The sequence below is a fragment of the Anopheles gambiae genome, chromosome 2 (genome assembly GCF_943734735.2).
Source record: "Anopheles gambiae chromosome 2, idAnoGambNW_F1_1, whole genome shotgun sequence".
NCBI lineage: Eukaryota > Metazoa > Arthropoda > Insecta > Diptera > Culicidae > Anopheles > Anopheles gambiae.
In genome coordinates this window covers 16,902,612-16,921,905 of record NC_064601.1, presented here as the reverse complement: position 1 = coordinate 16,921,905, position 19,294 = coordinate 16,902,612, and the positions used below count along the sequence as shown (strand labels likewise).

The window sequence follows — 19,294 nt, the reverse complement described above, 5'->3', positions numbered from 1 at the left end:
CTGCATGATAGTGGTTCGATACGGGTAAAAACAGGTATTGCTTCGCTGAATTCTGAAAACATTATTTCAATTGTTTTCATAATTTTCAGTCTGCTGCGTGGGGCTGTGTTTCGGAAATTGTGTTTTATGATCGATGAAGGATAGATTTCCCGCGAATGGAAATGTCACAAAGCATACTAAATGAATTGAAAAGCTTATTTGCCTGCTGATGCTGAGCTGTGGGGCGATTTATGAAGAAATCGTCCAATGTGTGAAAGGATCAATTTTCAATGCATCAATTCACTTTCCTCAAAAACATTTAATATGCATTGTTTTTCTGCAACGACTGTAAACCATTAAGTATTTTATCGAAATTCGGAAAATCGGAAAAGGCATTTTCTTCTAATGAAGATTGGCAATTTCAGCTCAAATGGTCATGCCTGATGTAATGCTGCTGGAGAGATCTTTTTGCATGTAAAAGAGTTTTTGTTCTTTTGTCACGATGCCATCTATCACCAACATACGTTTCAAAGATCTGTGCGAAACAAGCGCCAAACTCTGCAAATCTTTACTGGTACCGTTTTTGCACTTGCATTAACTTAAAAAAAAACCTTCGATTTAGCTCCGAAATTTAATAGGTTTTGTTTTATATGACGATGATGATAATGATGATGATAACGTAACGTTTTCCAGTTACTCGACTGAAACTGTCAAGAAATCAAATCCTTTTTTTTTCTTCGATGTTCACAATTTCAAAATCTCTTCTCAAAACTGGTGCCCATCATTTATCTCAAGCGCTTCAGTTCAATTTCCATCAAGTGCCTATCAAAAGTTATTATCGATGCTAGAAACTCTCTTAGCTTCCTTTTTTGCTTGCTTGCTTGTCTGTTGATTCGACCAGTAGCATACAATTCGTTCTGTTCATCCAATTCAAACGAAAGTTCCAAACGGGCTTCCAATGCAAACGAAAGCTCAACCCTACAGTGCCATCCAGATATTGAGATGAACGTTAAAAGAATGCTCTCACAATTGGTAAACAAGTTATTGATGCAAAATTTATGCTACCTCAACGCTTCCCGGCCTGTGCCGCCCGATCGGAAAGTTTCTGACAGCGTTGCAGCCGGAAACGAACGAACGAACGAACGAACCGAAACCCAACGGTAAACGTGTAGCAGATGCATTGGCCGCTCGGCAGCAAAAGCTGCAGCAGCCGCATCATCAGCAGCAGCATTGGGAAATGAATGATGTTTATGCAGTCGATGAATTTGTTTGCCCATTCCTCGTTGTTTCCTTTTTTTTTTTATTTACGAATGTTTACCTTTCCATAAATAAAATATTCATGCCCGACCTCATTGTGTACGAGGATTAGCTTTTCGAAGGCAAGCACCATAAGCACCGAGATAATGCAAAGCAATACAACAATAAAAAAAAGTAAACCTAGATTCATCGCTTTGATGCAGAGCAGCGTTAGCTCTCTGCTGCTCCAAACAAGCTGTCCACCTTTTGCAAACACACTGGCAACACTGATGGAACCATCTCTCCATCTTGTCCCGTGCAGCCCGGATGGATTCAATATTTGCATTTGCAATTTGTTCTCCTCCAGTAGCAGTAGTTGCAGAGAAAGCAGCGGCAAAAGCAATTCGTTCCGTTCTGTCGCATGCACTCATGTTGAGTTTGGGAGATACGAAGAACATAATGCAATTTATTCCAACAAAGATTGAGCGAATTGAATCAGGTTTTTGGGACGAGGAATGGTACAGAAGCAGCGGCCAGGTAAAAGGGCTGGTCTCCGGATAGGAGTGTTTTGATTTAATGCACCGGTAAGAAGGACAACAACAACAACAACCGAAGAGTGATTGTACGATAGATTTGAGATCGTAATTACTTGAGACAGTGCTTAGTGTTTGTCCGTGTTTTATGTAGCGTGTCGACTGTTTGGCAATGTACAATGATGAAACTTTCTCTATTAAGTGATTTTTTCCTACGACCTCTCCCTCTCTTACTAGTAACTTATGTATATGTATCTACACGTGAATCAATTATCCCAAGGTGCATATAAAAAACGTAAATCCAATCCATTTCCTTTCCCCTGGCAGCCATAAACTGCCACGACGGTGTGAAGCTTGCCCCAGCGAAAACGGATCTGTCACCTGCTCCCAAACGTACACTTTTTGAGCAGCAATGGAAATCGATTACGCGTTGTCGATTTCAGCGATCTGTTTCCACGCTCCCCCTTTTCGCAATGGGCTGCAATAAAAAATTGCCTTTTGGCAATCCGGACCGGGCAGGAGCAGGCGCCGACATCGATTAGAAACACCTGCCCCGAAATACATTTGACTGCACTTTGTGCTACCCGGCACATCCCAGATCGGCTAAACCCATTCCCAAGAACAACGTAGCGTTTGAGAAATGTTGCCATAATTTAAAGCTCGCCGCTCCTCACGCAAAACCAATTTCACGTTCCAGCGAACGGTGGCAGGTGAAATCGGTGCGAAATAAAACTCGACTCCATTCGTGGTCGCTCTCCCCGGCGGCTCATATTGAAAGTATGCTTTATCCTTCGATGGAATACGAAATTTTACCTCAAATAATTCGACGCCAAGAACAAATACCTCTCCGCGGGTGGTGCTGATGTCACACACACACACACACACACGCAGCACCGCTTAAAATAACTGTGTAAAACTTTTCCAATATAATGCTATCCTTCTGCCTTTCTTCGACGAAGAGAACATTAAAAAAAAACAGCAACACCATACTCACATCCACATAGGTGTGCGCGATCCGGCACATGTATTATTCAGCCTGTTCGCCCCAAAACCAGCCTTCGGGCTAATTTTAACGATTCGGCACATTCGAAAGAGTGCCACTTTTATGGATGACTGCGGCCGGTTCAGTTCGGGTTTCGGCTATCATTGCTATGCTCATAATTACCGGCTGCTAATGATGATGGTCGGGTGCGTGCGCGTGGGCGCGGCTCTACCGTTCAACCAGAACGACATCGTGCTCCTCCTGTCCGTCCACCCGCTTGGCGATGGTTGATGATTATTTGTTTTCCATGACGTGTGAACGGTTGGCTGGGATGGTTGGCTGGCTGGCTGGCTGGCTGGCAGGGAGTTATAGCGCCGCCAAGCTGCTGCATACTAATGGCAATGCGAACACCGTGAAATTGATCTGCAACTTGCGAAAAGCTGGAAAGTGTTGTGTTGTTCTTTCCTAAGACGTTCGCTAAATTGCTTCCAGCGGCTCTGCCGTATTCCCTTCATCGGCCACCCCATTTTGGTACTGCTACTGTTTGCTGCTGCTGCTGCTGCATACCAATTCCTGCCTGCGTTGTTGTTACCAAGCATCACGTACACGCCTTCCCGGGCGGTGTACAACGGGGTTGGTGGGTTGGTATGCCGCGACAATATTACATTTATGCGCGCGTTACATTCGTTCGTTCGGTTGGGCGAATTTTTATGAGCTTTGGCAATTGTGGGTGGAGTGTTGTGCGTGAAATTGCACCACAATGGCCACAACACTAACCCAAAACGGTGGAAAGAATCGGGCTCGGCCCGGCACACAAGATGCGTAGATGCGCGCGTGCATCATACATTCGATCAAACGCTTTAATGCTGTGTAAACATGAGTTTTTTTTCCTGGTCAAGGAGCCGCTTGTCTTTTGTTTTGAATACACCAAGGCACACACAAAAAAACGAAACGGTCCGGTATGAATGTGACCGGAATGAATAAATTTCTGCAAGGTATAATACACTCCCAACACGTATAAATCATATTCGACGCGCTGTGACAGCGATCAATGAAGCACTGGCCATAAATCAAACACCAGCAGCTGCCGAGCGCGGTGTACTTGGGCGGTGTATGACACACACACACACTGTGTACGAAGGACGATTGGAAAAGTCTGGTGGTAGAATTTATTTTCGTTACCACCGCACCTCTAGTCCGCGGTGGTTCTCGTTCATCCTTTTCCCCCTTTGCCTCGATGGTCGAGCACTACATGATTCTCGAGTACACAGGCACACTCCCGAACACTGACTCTCACCGGTCTTCCGGTCACTCTCGTTCGTTCCTGACATCCTTCACACATACACACATACGCACACGGTGCTTCATGCGCTTCCAACGGGCACACATTTCTGTCATCCATCCGACGCGTCCAGGCGTCAAAATCCTATCAAGCTTGACGATGCATTAACAATCAATTTATTATTTTACGATACCGCAAGCAAGGCGCAACCCACCAGCCCACGCCAGGGGAAATGCTCTCAGAAGGTTGAGGGAGGAGAAGGTTTGCAAAACCTACAGCTACATTCGCACCACAACACTTTTTCGCTGCGAGCCAGGACGGCGAAGGAAGGCATGCAGGGAAATAGGTGTATTCCCTTTTGCTGCTCCCTGCGCCCAACGGGCACGTGGGCATGTGGGGATCCAATTGGATTTGGAAGTTCACCCGGGCACAGCTGGAGTGAGTTGTCGTGCATGTATGTGTGTGTGTGTATGTACAGGTCATGGTTGCACGCAATACTCACACACATACACACACACTCCAGACCAAAAACCCACACGTCCATCAAAGTGAAGGCCCCGGCCAAGGGACGTCCGAGCAAAACACCCACCGGTGAAGTGGGCGAATCAGACAAGCCTTAAATGGATCAGTCTCCTCCACGAAGCCATCACACACGCTGGATGCGTGGAAGCGTTCAAATATGCTCCCTTCCCAGAGCCGGCGCTGTCAGCTAAAGAGGACCGGGCCATATCACTTGGCCGGAAGCACACCGTCGGGATTGCGTCCCCTACTCACCCCCTGGGGGAAAAAGGTGGTGTCATTTTGGTGCCTCTGTCGTGTACCGTAAGCTCGGCTGGTACGGCGTTGCCTTTTGCCTATCTATCGGATCTGTCAAATAACACACACACACACACACGCACATACACCAACACATACACGAACACGAAAAGATGTTCATCCTGTCGATTGGCATTGGCTCTAGAATATGGTGCACATGTTTTGTGAAAATTCGAGAGCGTTTTTTTTATTCTTTTGCTTGCGTTGAGTGTGCAAAATACCAGTCACATGCAAAAATTGCACACAGTACACCCCCCCGACACACCGAAAACTCGAAAACAAAACAACAAAAAAAATGACATCGAAAACATGACGGCATACGATGGCAATATTGTGACGATGGCGATCGTCGGTGTCCGATGATTGTCCATGTCGAATTTGGTGCGAACGATTTACGCACCGAAGTGGAACGGGCATCAATTGTTTCTGACGCTCTCGATCGAGAAGCGTTTAAATTTATGCTCCAATTTCGATTGCGCACCAAGTGGGGGGGTAGGAGAGTGTGCGGGGGGTTTGCCAACGACCGTTCGGACACGTACGATAACCGTCTCAATTTATAGAGCCTTCCTGACGATTACGGACACCCGCACCCGCCCGGGCACAATAATGTCACGTTTGTGGTGAGGATCTTATCAAGCGTTGACCACCTATCCCGGGCTGAGCTGGGGTTCGCTTTGGTCCTTCCGAAGTGTAGCGATGTTCATTGGAAAACAATTTTTCAAAACAGTCCACCGTAACCCGAAAGATGAAGATGATGTTGAAAAATGTGGTAAAGGGCAACGGTGTGCAAACCGGTGGCCAACCGGTACAGGAAGGTAAGGCCATTATAAACGTCATGCATTGAAGCCCGGCTGTACCACCCACGGGCTTTACTCCGAGCAAATGTTTGAGGAACGGGCACACTTTATAGAGCCGACATTTCCGGGATTCCTCCGGGAAGGTTCTGGCTTGCAACCGTCAGCATCCGTTTCATTGTTGGGCTGCCTCATCATTGGCTTAGCAGCTGAAGGGACGTCGCTCGTGTGCAGGACACGGCAAAGTCCAAGGATTCCGAACAAAGTCTTAACACACTGCTTAAAACACCTGCCCTTTCAGAAGATGCTGCAAGCCTGTGGCTGGTCATTCCAGTACCTGTGCACAATGTCGGCCTCGTTCGGTGTCCCGCCCCCGCGCATTGCATAACGGCGCGCAGGCTGTGTGCTCATGTCATAAGCATGCCATACCCCGTGTCACGCCCCGTTTCTGGGGTGGACTGTTTTGTCATCTTCAAAAGGAATTTTGGAGTGAAAAATAAATTGCTTACAGTAAGGCGGTTGTCCCCGGGTCCCGAGTACAAGAACTTCTTGCAAGCAGTTCATTCCTGCAAACGACGGCCACCGGCCCGGCCCGAGCTGTCTGGCTTGGGCCGCGAGCGGAAGCATAAAATCGCACTGCTTCTTCTCCTGCCGCATTGTTGGTCGGAATGTTTTGCAGAATGTGCTGAACCACATACTCGCTGTCATTGCACGCGTTGCCACGGCAATGGGTACGTGTACTACCAAGGACCGCCCAAGGTCGGAAGCACCGCGCGATTGACTAAGCTACACACATGCTCTCACACATACACACACACTCACAGCCCTTGGTGGGGGTTGGGTGAGACAGTTGGAATTTTATTAGACATTTATCATAAAACTATGGCCGCCATAGTGGCGCGTCGCATCGCTGCAAGATGTTAGCTCCTCTTGCACACCCATAGAGACGGCCGCGAACCTGCCACGAATGCCTTACGGCGATTGTACACATCATTTAACACAATGGCAGCACAAGCACAACAACAATGGCGCCGTCGGGCGACAGTTTGAGTGTACAGCAACAACAACAACAATAAAGAAAAGAGAGCTCCAATCGTAAAACGTATCCTGCCATTCCCCGGCAACAACAGCAACGGCGTGCACCAGCTGGCCTCACCAGCGTCCCATGTGGTCGCAGCACTTCACGGGGCTAGCTTTGGCCATGTGCAGATATTGATGTGTTGTGTGCGATATTTCAACGGGTTTGTGTTTGGGAGATAAAAATCGTCCGTTTCTGTGTGCGTGTGTGTCTTGCTGAAAAGCATGCAACGTGTGCTCCACAAACTTCAGTGATTAATGCGCATGCTAGTGGGCATCTTGTTGGTGTATCGCTTGGTCCAAATACTTTCGAAATAAAAAGCATTTTTATTCCTTCTTCAACACTTTTAAGTGCACAACGGCAAACACAGTTTTCCAACCCGCTGCAGATTGTTCACTGTTATTTTACCGCGTACATCCAACGTCCAAAGATAACCTTCACTTCAGACTACTCCAGCTAAATCCTTCAAAGTGAAAGGTTTACCGTGTTGGCTAACTGGCCAGCTACACAACATCTCCTATTTTATTGCTGCCAAAAATATGAAATAACCATAACAACCTACAAAAACCCCCCACCTCGGGCTGGTGTGTAACCTAAACACCGTTTTGGATAATTCTAAAATTCTCTCAGCCAACCCATCGGGGGTTTCGATGGGTTTGTGTTCCAGTTGCCTTTTCAGTAGCGTTTTTGTACCAGCTTGACCTCGAACACTTCTTATGCTATCCGAGCATCCTGCACACAAGGATCAAATTGATTTGGCAGCAATGTTTGTGTGTGATGGTGCTAAGTATGTTCCGACACGAGTCTTCCGCACAACGTAAGCACGAGCTAGCCCCGGAGAGAGTGCCTGAAAGGGATCAACAACCAAGCAGAGGTTAAAACGGACCGTGGTCAACACAGGCACTCCCTAATCCATTTATCTATGTGTATTATTTTTTTTTAGTTATCGCCTCATTCCTTATCCGTTCATTCAACTTTTTTGTTGTTGTTGCTGCCACTGCCACACCCGTACGCGTCCCCTATTGAGACGTACCGACAATTCTTCACGCGCAAGCACATGTGCACATGTTTTGTAAACCATTTTCGGTGGCGCTCAAGTTATCTCCTATGAACAACGCAACCACTTTGCGCCAACAGCCCGTGAAAGAGCTTGGCGGACCCGCACCCCTTTCGGTGAAGCACATTTTGAACACACCGAAGGGTAGGGTGCCTTGTTTCCCGGCTCAAAATGTTCATGTTTTTCACTTCACTTTGCCTTCACACGACCTTCGGGTGTTGGGTCTTGGGAACAACGTTAAGGGCACACACACAAAAAAATGCATACCGACCAATATTACAGATACAGCTGTACGCAGCGAGATCGAGGAAGAAGAAGCTGGAAAGAAGAAAAAAAGGACTATGTTTATCCGTTTTCAATGATACTTATTCCCAAGTTGGTATGCCCAATGCGTCGCTTTGGTCGGTGTTTCTTTTTTGTCTTTTCAATTGAATTTCACCCAGCGAGCAGTGGGAACGATGGAATGACAAACGAGAAAGCTGTTTTTTACGTACAAACAAACAGGGTCTCAACCGCAAAGGCTTGCACTGTGGTAATAATTAAAGTTGAAAAACAATAAATTAAGTTCTGATGCTACCGTTTACTGTCGATGGCAACGCAACCACCGAACGCGCGTGACACGCTTACTCGAACGTTCACAACAACCCGTACACATTCTCCCAAAGCACGGCCTTCGCTCTGCTTTTCATCTTGGGTCGCGCAGCAAATTTGTTCAAAACTGCAGCTCGACAGGAGTGGGGCAATGTTCTTCAGGACGTCACTGTTGCACTCGCGTAACAAAGTTATCAAACAATTCGATTGTGTCAATCATTTGACATCGCTAGAGCGTGAAGCGAGGACCGAAACTTGTGTGTCGCATCGTTGGTCGGAATGATGGGGGAGCTGGTGCACGCGACTCTCACGGTACACGGACGAAACTTCCGGCAACCGTAGATGCTCGCACAATATTTTACAAGATGTAACAAAACTTTGCGCTCCCTTTTACACTCCAGTCCAGCGAATGAACGACCTAAAACCTGCTACTTCCACAACTAGTTCATTGTGTTGCCATGACGAAGCGAACTACTACAAAAAAACAACTCACCTCGACAACATTACACGACCAACTTTCCCGGAAAGAGCCATAAGGAGCGGACAAATTTTCTTATCGTGTTCACCTTACACTGTGCGCGCGGCTACCCCGAATGCAACCATAAACCGGCATTTTTGAGGCAGCGATACAAACACGCGTTAGGAGACCGAGGATGTTGAGGCCAAGAAGACCGCCGCGCCCCTGCAACGAATCTGACAGAGATGACACTTTTGCCCAGATAAACTCGTTTTCGTGGAAGCCAAAGCACACATGAAACAAAGTTTCGTGCAAAGTTTAATAAAACGTTATCATTTTCTATGTATGTTTTTCGCCGTGTGTGCATTTGCTGCACTAGCTTGTTAACTTGCCGGCCCCGATGCCCGAGTGTGGCTCGAGTCCACCAGTGGCCCCAAGGGACGGTACGTTACGGTTGAGAAGGGGTGTGTCTAGTTGGTTGCGTTATGATGGTCGTTACTTCCAATTTTTCTTCGAGCGGAAGATTGAGTTCATGCTTACACCGTTGCTATGATGTTGCAGCTAGCGTCTAGAACCTAATAGCCGAACCTAAAACCTGGTGCAAAATGCATTTACTTGTGCACATGTGAAATACGAGCCGTTTAGTGTTTCATTTTGTAAATTTCATTCACAACGTTAGCAGCTTGCCGTTCGTTTGGCTTCGTTTGATGTGATGGGAATGTAATGGAATTCTCTACCGGTAGATGATGATTAATGTAATTGGATTATTTGCGGAACCGGAACACTGCATAAACGTTGCATCTTACTTTCAGCATTTATCTACTTACAGCACAACACACGCACCACGATACTGCCAGCATCGAAACGGTTACAGACACATACGACACATAACAGTTTACCTTACCATTTCAGCGTTACCTTAGCCTTGCTAGCCCTTACTAAACTGTACCTTCCGTCTTCTCGAACACTCAACTTTCTCAGATGAAACCTGCCGATCGGATGAGTTCACCTGTGGCAACGGGCGCTGCATCCAGAAGCGCTGGGTGTGCGACCACGATGACGACTGTGGCGATAAGACGGACGAGGACAACTGCCCAACCACGACGTGCGATCCGCTGAAACAGTTCGCCTGTGCGGAGAACTATTGCATCACCAGCAAGTGGCGCTGCGATGGCGAACCCGACTGTCCGGATGGTTCCGACGAGCGGGTAAGTTTGAGCTAGATGCTTTGTGTGTGTGTGTGTGTGTGTGTGTGTGTGTGTGTGTGTGTGTGTGTGTGTGTGTGTGTGTGTGTGTGTGTGGTCCGGCCAGTTTCCTTTTTCATGGGCGCCTTTTCCTACCTCACCCCGAAGGGATGTGCAAATCCACCACCGCCTACGTTCTCCACCTGTCTGCCGCTGGAATACCAATGCAACGATCGCATCACCTGCATCCATCGGAGCTGGATCTGCGACGGGGAGAAGGATTGCCCGCGCGGTGACGATGAAATGCCACCGATCTGTCAGAATGTGACCTGCCGCTCGGACCAGTTCCAGTGCAAGAAGGACAAAACGTGCATCAACGGCCACTTTGCCTGTAACGGCAAGAACGACTGTTCGGACGGTAGCGACGAGCAGAACTGTGGTGGTAAGTTGGGTTTGGCTTCGTACCTGTTTTGTTGATGTTCAGCCTGTTCGTACTAGGAACTCATGTCCGTACATAAATTCCACAGTGAACGTTCGCAGTGAGAAATGCAACCCGAAGACAGAGTTCGATTGCGGCGGTGGCATGTGCATACCGCTGGCGAAGGTTTGCGACCAGAACCCCGACTGTCCCGAGTTTCAGGACGAGCCGGCCGACAAGTGCGGCAAGAACGAATGTCTGCAGGGTAACGGTGGCTGCTCGCAGCTTTGCGTGGACACACCAGCCGGCTTCTACTGCGACTGTAAACCGGGGTAGGTTGTGGCGCTTATATTTGCACCGTGCGCGTTGTAGTAGTTTTTTTTACATTAAATTCCCCTTCGTTCACAGCTTTAAGCTGGCCGACAATCGGACGTGTGTCGACATCGATGAGTGCGAAGAGCCCGGCTCCTGCTCCCAGAGCTGCATCAACGAGATCGGCACGTTCAAGTGCGAGTGTATGGACAACTATCTGCGCGACCCGCGCGATCACACCCGGTGCAAGCCGAAGGAGGGTCACGCTTCGCTACTGTTTGCCCGCCGCCACGACATTCGCAAGATTTCGCTCGACCACCGTGAGATGACGTCGATCGTGAACGACACCAAGTCGGCCACTGCGCTAGACTTTGTGTTTCGTACTGGCATGATCTACTGGAGCGATGTGTCGGAGAAGCGCATTTACAAGTGAGTTTACAATCGCGGGAAAGGTAAGCCGCACAGTACGGACACTTATCGGGGTGTGTTTGGTTGGTTCCGTTACAGGGCACCGATTGACGAAGGGTCGGACAAGACGGTCGTGGTGAAGGACCAGCTCGTTACCTCGGACGGACTGGCGGTGGATTGGATCTACAATCACATCTACTTTACCGACATCAAAAAGTCAACCATCGAGCTGACGAACTTCGACGGCAACATGGGCAAGGTGTTGATCCAGGACGATCTGGAAATTCCACGTGCGATTGCGCTGGACCCTATTGACGGGTACGTTTCAAGTGCAGCTGTAAATACGTAAATGAGGAAGCAGTTCTTGTTAACTTTGTTAATTTTCATGTCTACAGTTGGATGTACTGGACCGATTGGGGCACCAATCCAAGAATTGAGCGTGCTGGTATGGACGGTACCCACCGGCAAGTGATTGTCAGCTACGAGGTGAAGTGGCCGAACGGAATCACGCTAGATTTGGTGCGAAAGCGTGTGTATTGGGTATGTTGCTACTGAAGCCGTCACATTTATCCGCGTGCGTGTTCAAACCGTTCAAGTTCCTCATCCTAATTACCAACTTTCAGGTCGATGCGAAGCTGAACGTCATCTCGTCCTGCAACTACGACGGCTCCAAGCGCTCGGTAATACTGTACTCGGCCGACTATCTGCGACATCCGTTCTCGATTACCACGTTCGAGGATTACGTGTACTGGACCGATTGGGACAAGGAGGCCGTCTTTAAGGCGAACAAATTCACCGGCAAAGACGTCGAGCCGGTAACGGCAATGCATATGGTAATATTCGGCGTTCGTACCGTTCACTACCAACTCGCTAATTACCGCTCTATCTGTTGTCCCCCCCTCTCTATCCAATACAGCTGCAACACCCGATGACGATTCACGTGTACCACCCGTACCGCCAGCCGGACGGCGTCAACCACTGTCAGGCGGTGAACGGCCACTGTTCGCATCTGTGCCTGCCGGCGCCCCAAATTAACGCCAACAGTCCGAAGATTTCCTGCGCCTGCCCGACCGGCCTGAAGCTGATGAGCGACAGCTTGATGTGCGTGGAGGACGGTAAGTGCGAGCGCGGCAAGACGGTGCCGTCATTTTGTTCTATTTGCCCTCCCTTTTCCCAAATCGGGTTCCCGCCACATTAAAGCCTTAAGTGTATGCTGTCCGTCCGTGGCACGCCGGTGCCATCAAATTGGGTTCGGATTGGCGTGAAGATTCCTTCCTCCCGGAGGGTTCATGCCCGCGTGTCCCAGTCAACAAAAAGTCAACACCAGTGCTGGAGAAGCAGCAGAGAAGAGAATTGGCGAGACAGAGCAAAAAATCAAGCGCTCAATCGTGCACTGAAAAAATCGTCCTCATTGCCAGCACTCCGTGGTGGCCGGCACACGGCTGAAGAACTTCCTGTGTACAACTCCCCATGCCGGTCCCGTGCCCCTCCAGTTCGCCAGTTCGGCTGCAACGAGGTTTTATTTATTCATCTTCAGTTGTTTGCTGTTTTACTGCGCGCACGGCGTTGTTCTTTTCCTTTTTTCGTACAGCGTTGTGCGCTCGTTTTTTAATGAATTTTAAATGTTTTTCATTCGCCCAACCCGTCGACCGATTTACCCCGCTGTCTGCACCCGGCCACGCGTTCAGTGCACGCGTGGGAATCGGTACAATGAATGGCGCCGGTCAATAGCATTGTTGCGTCGCGTGGTGGTTTTATAGTTCCGATTTTTTTTTCTTTAATTTGTTTTTATGTTTGATTCGTTTTTTTTATTGTTTGTTAACATTCCCCCTCTCTTGTTTGTTCGCTCATTTCGTCCTTTTATATTTCTGTGTGTGTGTTATATATGTGTGTTTACGATTGCACTTTGAGTTTGTTGATTTATTTATAAATTCATTTTATTTCTGCTTGTTGATTTTGTTCATTTCTCTATTTTCTTTCTTCCCATTATGCTTTTTTCCCCTTTCGTTCTCGGTTCCGTTTTCTCTGTGTGTTCGATTGTTTCCCGACACCATCGCCGGAATGTCATCGCCGTGCAATCACCGTGCAACAAACTACTCCCACACGCCCGGCTGCCCACCCACCGCCCGAATGAATTGCTATGCGCGGCTGCGTTCGCACGTACGTGTGATAATCACATTCTTCTTCCTCGAAATGGCTCTCGCGTGTTTTTTTTTCTGTCAACGAAATTGGTTAAACAACACACCTACACACAATACTGCGGAAAACACGTAAAAAAACGACGCCTTCATTTAACCCCATTATACTGCGCTTGCCAACGTGTTTCGCGTTCCGCGTGAAATGGGAAATGGGGCTCGTTTTTTCCGTCGTCTTTCTCTCTCTCCGTGTGACCTCTCTAGAAAAACCCACGGCCGGGCCGGCGGGCGAGGATGGCACGAGCAGCGGCCGGATCGATAGCAACAATGGTATGAATAGTAGCGGTGCCAACAGGCACATCGAGCACCACTCGAGTAACATTTACGATAGCAATAAGGACATCATCGCAAACATCTCCACCTTCCCCAACTCCAACTCCTCCACAACATCATCCCAACCATCATCATCTTCATCGTCTTCGTCTAGCTCTGTCCCCTCCGTGGCGCCCGGCGCAAAGAATAACTGTGAGTATGGTGTTCCGTTCCGGTTCGTGCCCGTGCGGTGGCAAGCGGCTGCACGACCGTTTAGCCACGTTATGGGGACCAATCGCCCGTTGCTGGTCTCAGGTGTACACACTCTCTCCCTCTCTCTTGATGATCGGTGGATGGTGACGGCTGTAATGGAAAGAAAAGCATGCACTCTTCTTAACTCACAGCTATTCAAATGAACACACTCAACGGTTCATTACTGCCGATCGCTGCTGCTGCTGCTGCTTCTATTCGTTTTATTAACGGAAATGACTCAACTCCCTCACAGCTCTAACCGCTGGTAGCAATTGTCTCGCATCGATTGCATTCGCGCTAGGCACAGCTGAATCGATCCTTTTATCCCTCTTTAGAGCTGCTGACACTCAATAGTTCGATTAACACCTCCTTTCACAAAAGAAAAAGAGCACCATCGCACCATTGTGCCGCCTCTGTTGTTCGTGGGTGTAATTACCTTTCACCCTGGCGGTGCTGTGTGTTCTGCCTGCAATCGGCAACTTGGGAAGGCACAAACTTTGTTCTCTTATCAGAAACTAGCTAATCATTTGATCTTTCCTCCTTGCGCACCATGCCCGCACATGCACACCGGGGAAACTTTCCAGTAACGAACGTTGATCGAAGCACGTGATGCAGACGTTCGCTTTGCCAGCGGGCCTTGTTCGGGTTTTGCCAGCAGTGGTAAAACTTTCCCCACCCCGCCCTACCAGAACAGGCACCGTTCCGAGAATCTTAATAGTAATTAATAATGCCACCTACTCACCTACACCTACTGCTTACCGCAACCGGCATCGCCGGCAGCTTCAGTGCAATTTTGCCTGCGCTAATTTTCCTCCCGGGACTTGTAACAGATTACGAGTAGCACAGGAGAAATTGTTGGCCCTCGACGTAAAACCACCGAAACGCTTTACCACTTTTCCAAGCTACCCGCTCTATTATCTTCTTATCGCGGCAAAATGGCGGGGCGGGGAATGAACCCGGCAATCCGGGAGCATCGCTTCACGGATTCACTTCAGATTCAAACTCCATGTTGCATGTTCGGGCAACGGCGCCATATTTGCCAAAAGGCAAATAAAGTTCAACCGAAGAAGATGGGAGGGAGAGAACACTAACACGGCCATTTTGTGTGCAATCCAGTGGCATAAGAGGGGGCGGGGGGGGGGTTTGTCTCGGGCACAAAAGAGGAACAGGGCAGAAATTGAATCATAATTCCCGGACTACATGGAACGTGAACATGGGAAAAATGCTTCAACTTAATTGCTTCAGACGGTGCGCGAGATCGCTTCTCCAATCCCCTTTCCTCGGACACACACACACACACACCCGAACAACTATCTTGAAAGTTTTGCCAAGAAAAACAGAGCACACTGCCCATGTTGCAGCCAAGCGCTGGTGCTGTTTTGTGCGCCAAACCCCGGTTGGGAAATCGGGTAAAACTTGTTCCCTATTCAACATTCACTAACCCCGCTCGAACCGTTGCTTGCTTGGGGTTTGATGCCTTTGAACGCGCCTCGAAGCAAACCGTGCGGCCGGCCCAACCGGTGCTTCCGAATTGGTTTTCGGTATGCTTTCGAGGTTGAATGATTAATCATCCTTTTTAGTAGCCTTTCTGGGAAGGGTTCATGTTGGTTATTGGCCACTGTTAGCCCCCCCTTAACAGTCCCAAATTACAGCCGCCAGTTAAATTATGGCACCGTTTTCTCTACCACACGCTCAGCAGCCGCTCACAGCAGCTCGGTGAGCTCGATACAATTGAAATTTTTCGAACAAATATTTACACTTTGGCACAGTGGCAACCCAAACACACGGCCGACCGCCGATGGCTTTTGTGTTATGAGCAAACCCAGGCACTGTGGCATGGGTTATTTTGCGCGCTACAAGCGCACCATTGTGGTTGATTAGCTAAAGGTAAACATGTGTAACAGTAACTTCTCGCTCGGCTCTCCACCATCAATGCCACAATGGCGAGAGCAACGCGAAAAACTCTGCCACAATTTGATGATCCTTCTTTATGTAATCTCGCCCTCCCGTGCTCGCTGGCGTGTCCTTTTGACCGCTCGGTTCTGCGGTGTGCCATCAATTTAAATCGTTCCGATAACTGATCAACGCGCTGCACCAGGTTGACATTCGTTGCAATTCAATTTGCACAGCACTTATCAGGTGCCATTCCGATGCACTTGTCCCTGTGTGTGTTTGTTTTATTTATTGTTACACAAGCGAACACTGTGCCGCTCATTTAAATACCCCTCGGAATGAGTGTTTAACGCGTTTGTTCTGCTGGAGGGCCAGGTCAGGAGGACGCAACGGCTGTTTATTTAAAACAATTTGATTTACCGTTTAACCGTGGATTGGTTTCGAAGCGCTTTTTTGTATCGTTGAATATACATTGCGATGCAATTGTGGCGTGCTTATGAGCATCGGGGACACGACACATTAAGTATTGCCAGCGGCTACGGAACGTGGTTTAATTACTACCTTGCGCCATGATGCGCCCGTGCGTAAGGGTGCAGTTTAATGTGCGGCACACAATTGTCCCGCGAGTTGGAAAATGTCGATCGATCAAATAGCGAGCATAGTCCCATCAACCATTCCGCCGTGCATGATGTCATATGTGCGCGTGGTAGATAGCGTTTCAACCACACAGCATGGTTCGTTTACGGTGCTTTCATTTGTGTAATTTAACACACACTCACAGTTGTTCAAACAGGGGCGGGGAAGTTACAAGCGTAACAAAAAATGGTCCTAAAAACAAACAAACTCCAGGACGACAGTCTGCTGGAGCACCGTGCTTGGGTTTTAGTGTGACCGATACGGAATATATGCGGATTGGAAAATATGGTTGATTTATTCGATGCTCATCCATCTAAAACCCAACCAATCCCTTGGGTTGGGCCGGCCCACCCCCCGAGCCAGTGGTGTGGTTGTATTTGTCCAGCGGTGCTCAACAGGCAAACGCGAACGTATAATTTATGTCTGCCGGGCGTAACGACTGCTGCCGAACCATTGATACGTGATCGGACATATTGCATGGCTAATTATACAAACTCCACCATTCTCCGGTTGTGGCTCCCTATCGTTGGTTCGACCGGATGGTCAACCGGAAAACAGGGGAAGTGTTTGCAACTGTGTGGGTGCATGTTTGTTGAATTAACTTCCTGAACTGCACTTTAATCTCGATTCTGAATAAACGACAAAGGCGTGCAATACACGCTCCCGTGCATATAATTTGTGTCATTTATCGAACCATGTTAGAGGGCGAGGGGGGGGGGCGATTTGGGCGGAACCCTCCTTTATCGGGGGTGCCCTGCCGGTACAACCGCCTGCCGTCAGTGTACATTCGCACCGGCTTAGGGATATCATGCATACCACCCAAAGCGATGTGTGTACCTTTAGGCCTATTTGCCTACGCTCGTCGATACGCTTTACTGGCGGCGTGTTAGCATCCTGTGCAGTAACACACGCACACACACACACACACACACACCGGTAGCTCCGGTACCCGTCGGGCGGTCAAGCTCGGTTCCGGTGTCAAAGCAATTTGTGAATTATAGCGCAAAATTAACTTTATAGATTGGTATTGGTAACCAATGTCTATCCACCTTTCTCCCCCTTGCAGTGGTCGTCGTCGTCCCTGTGCCATTGCAACGCTTCACCGACTTGGATGTTTCGACTCCGGAGGCTAATGTGAGTGGGTGGAGATTTGTTTTTTGTTTTGTTTCTCCCTCCCGATTGGCAAGAGGGAAATCTATTTCCGGTCACTGTGTGATTTATCTCCGCTCCCCCGAGGGGACGGCAACGGATTCGGGATTCGAAAGCCTCAAAAAGTTTTGGGACCATAAATAATTGCCCAACCTGGCGGACGTTTCCATCCCTTTGCGTCCCGTCCCTTCTCTAGCTCGATGGCAGCTAATCGAGCGCTCGAAATTGGGCTTGGGCTGGCTATACGCAACCCGGGAGAAGGTTGGAGGTTTTTTTTTGTATGTTGCCCTCCCTGGTTACCCCAGAAAGCTTCCAGGAATCGTGGGAGCTACATTGGGCAAATCAATTACTGCACCGGGTTTTGCTGATGCATCGAACATGAGGTCACGAACGGGGGCTCAACGTCCCACCCTCGGTTCCCATTTAGCTTGGGATTATCGGAACCGGATCGGTGCAGAGTAACTGGCCGATGCAGTCAGTAGCAGTAGCAGCAGCTCAAAGCACACAGCGGCAGCAGTAGTAGTCACTCCTTTGAGAAATCCAAACATCATCCCCACCGAATATCCATACACACACACACCCCGACCGTGAGCGTGCTAAGTGCATTCTCGAGTGCAACCGAACGGCAAATGGGGTGGGCAAAAAAGAAGCATGCAAAAAGAAAGCAAACCAGTCACGAACTAAACATAAATATCCTGAACCTGCTTTTTCATCCTTTCCGCTTTGCTTCATCATCACCATCACCATCATCATTTCTACCATCATCGTCATCCGCAACCGCTGCTACTTTCCTGGCTTTCCCTGGCGCTTGGCTTCCTCCTTCCCTGCCTCCACCCCTCGGCAACATCATCGGGATGGGAATTTGTCTGTGCCTCCCCTTCCTGCGGCTTCGCAACGTTTACCCCCTCCCCTACAATATCGACTGACCGATCGAATGGACAAATCGAACCGGTGGGATTGGGATTGGGGCAACATCCAAACGACCCCCCCACACAGGGCAGTCGACCATTGGGCTGCCCGGGCTAAGCCGGCCGGGGCACTTGCCGAGCGGTGGCAGCATCGCCAACAGTCTGCACCTGGCCGCCATCTGTACCAACCTCACGCGCACGGTGGCAATTATGGAGAGTTTAAAATCGTCCCCCGGTACGGTGCGGGACCGGGCCGCCCTGCACCGGTCCTACATGAACCGGGTGGACGGGCCGGGGCAGCACCCGGCACGCTACTCGTACTGGGAGCAGCGCAAGCGATTCAATCTGCTCGAAAACCTTTTCCCCCGGGCGCCGGTCGATGCGATCGAGCGGGCGAACGATGCGGCCGCGACCGACCACCGGACGCTCTACGATAACGAGCTGTCCGCCTCGCTACAGTATGTGAGGTGGATTTGCGAAAAGTATCGAGGTAACGTGTACGTGTACCTGTGTGTGTGTGTGCATGTCTGTGTGTTTTGTCCATCGTGCAGTAACGTACGTTTCGTGGTTATGTTTCGTTCTTCCTGTGTAGCTTTTTCTTTCTCCTGTGCTGTTGTTCTTTCACCTTCGCTCACTGTTGTGCTCACGTGTGATTGGTTCTGAGCATTGTTTTTTTTTAAGTACAGTTGCCACAAGCCGTTGCTTGTTTGTCGAAATCCAGGGTAAGCTGCACACACAAGGGCGGACGGCTTTTTGTCGTCATCGTCGTGTGGACTTTTCGACTTATGCAAGTGCCATTAATTTTTCACCTGCACTTGCCCGTGCTGCATAACGATGAATGTTTACAAAACACGACGATGTGGTGGATCGTCGTTATCCGTT

At 49.0% G+C, this 19,294-nt stretch overlaps 1 protein-coding gene across 47 annotated transcripts in view; it reads left to right on the top strand.

The window, feature by feature from the left end:
• The window catches only part of LOC1269366 (low-density lipoprotein receptor), a 155,188-nt gene that overhangs the window by 116,782 nt on the left and 19,112 nt on the right, over positions 1 to 19,294 (top strand). For 23 of the 47 annotated variants that reach the window (XM_061644683.1, XM_061644682.1, XM_061644681.1 and 20 more), the window contains 10 exons: positions 9,787 to 10,013; positions 10,158 to 10,431; positions 10,517 to 10,739; positions 10,816 to 11,148; positions 11,227 to 11,445; positions 11,523 to 11,667; positions 11,751 to 11,960; positions 12,044 to 12,242; positions 13,527 to 13,787; positions 18,501 to 18,902. In XM_061644683.1, the coding sequence (XP_061500667.1) occupies positions 9,787 to 10,013; positions 10,158 to 10,431; positions 10,517 to 10,739; positions 10,816 to 11,148; positions 11,227 to 11,445; positions 11,523 to 11,667; positions 11,751 to 11,960; positions 12,044 to 12,242; positions 13,527 to 13,787; positions 18,501 to 18,902 (2,493 nt within the window). The remainder of the gene's footprint in view (positions 1 to 9,786; positions 10,014 to 10,157; positions 10,432 to 10,516; positions 10,740 to 10,815; positions 11,149 to 11,226; positions 11,446 to 11,522; positions 11,668 to 11,750; positions 11,961 to 12,043; positions 12,243 to 13,526; positions 13,788 to 18,500; positions 18,903 to 19,294) is intronic. The other 24 variants (XR_009764825.1, XM_061644707.1, XM_061644706.1 and 21 more) reach the window with 2 other exon arrangements.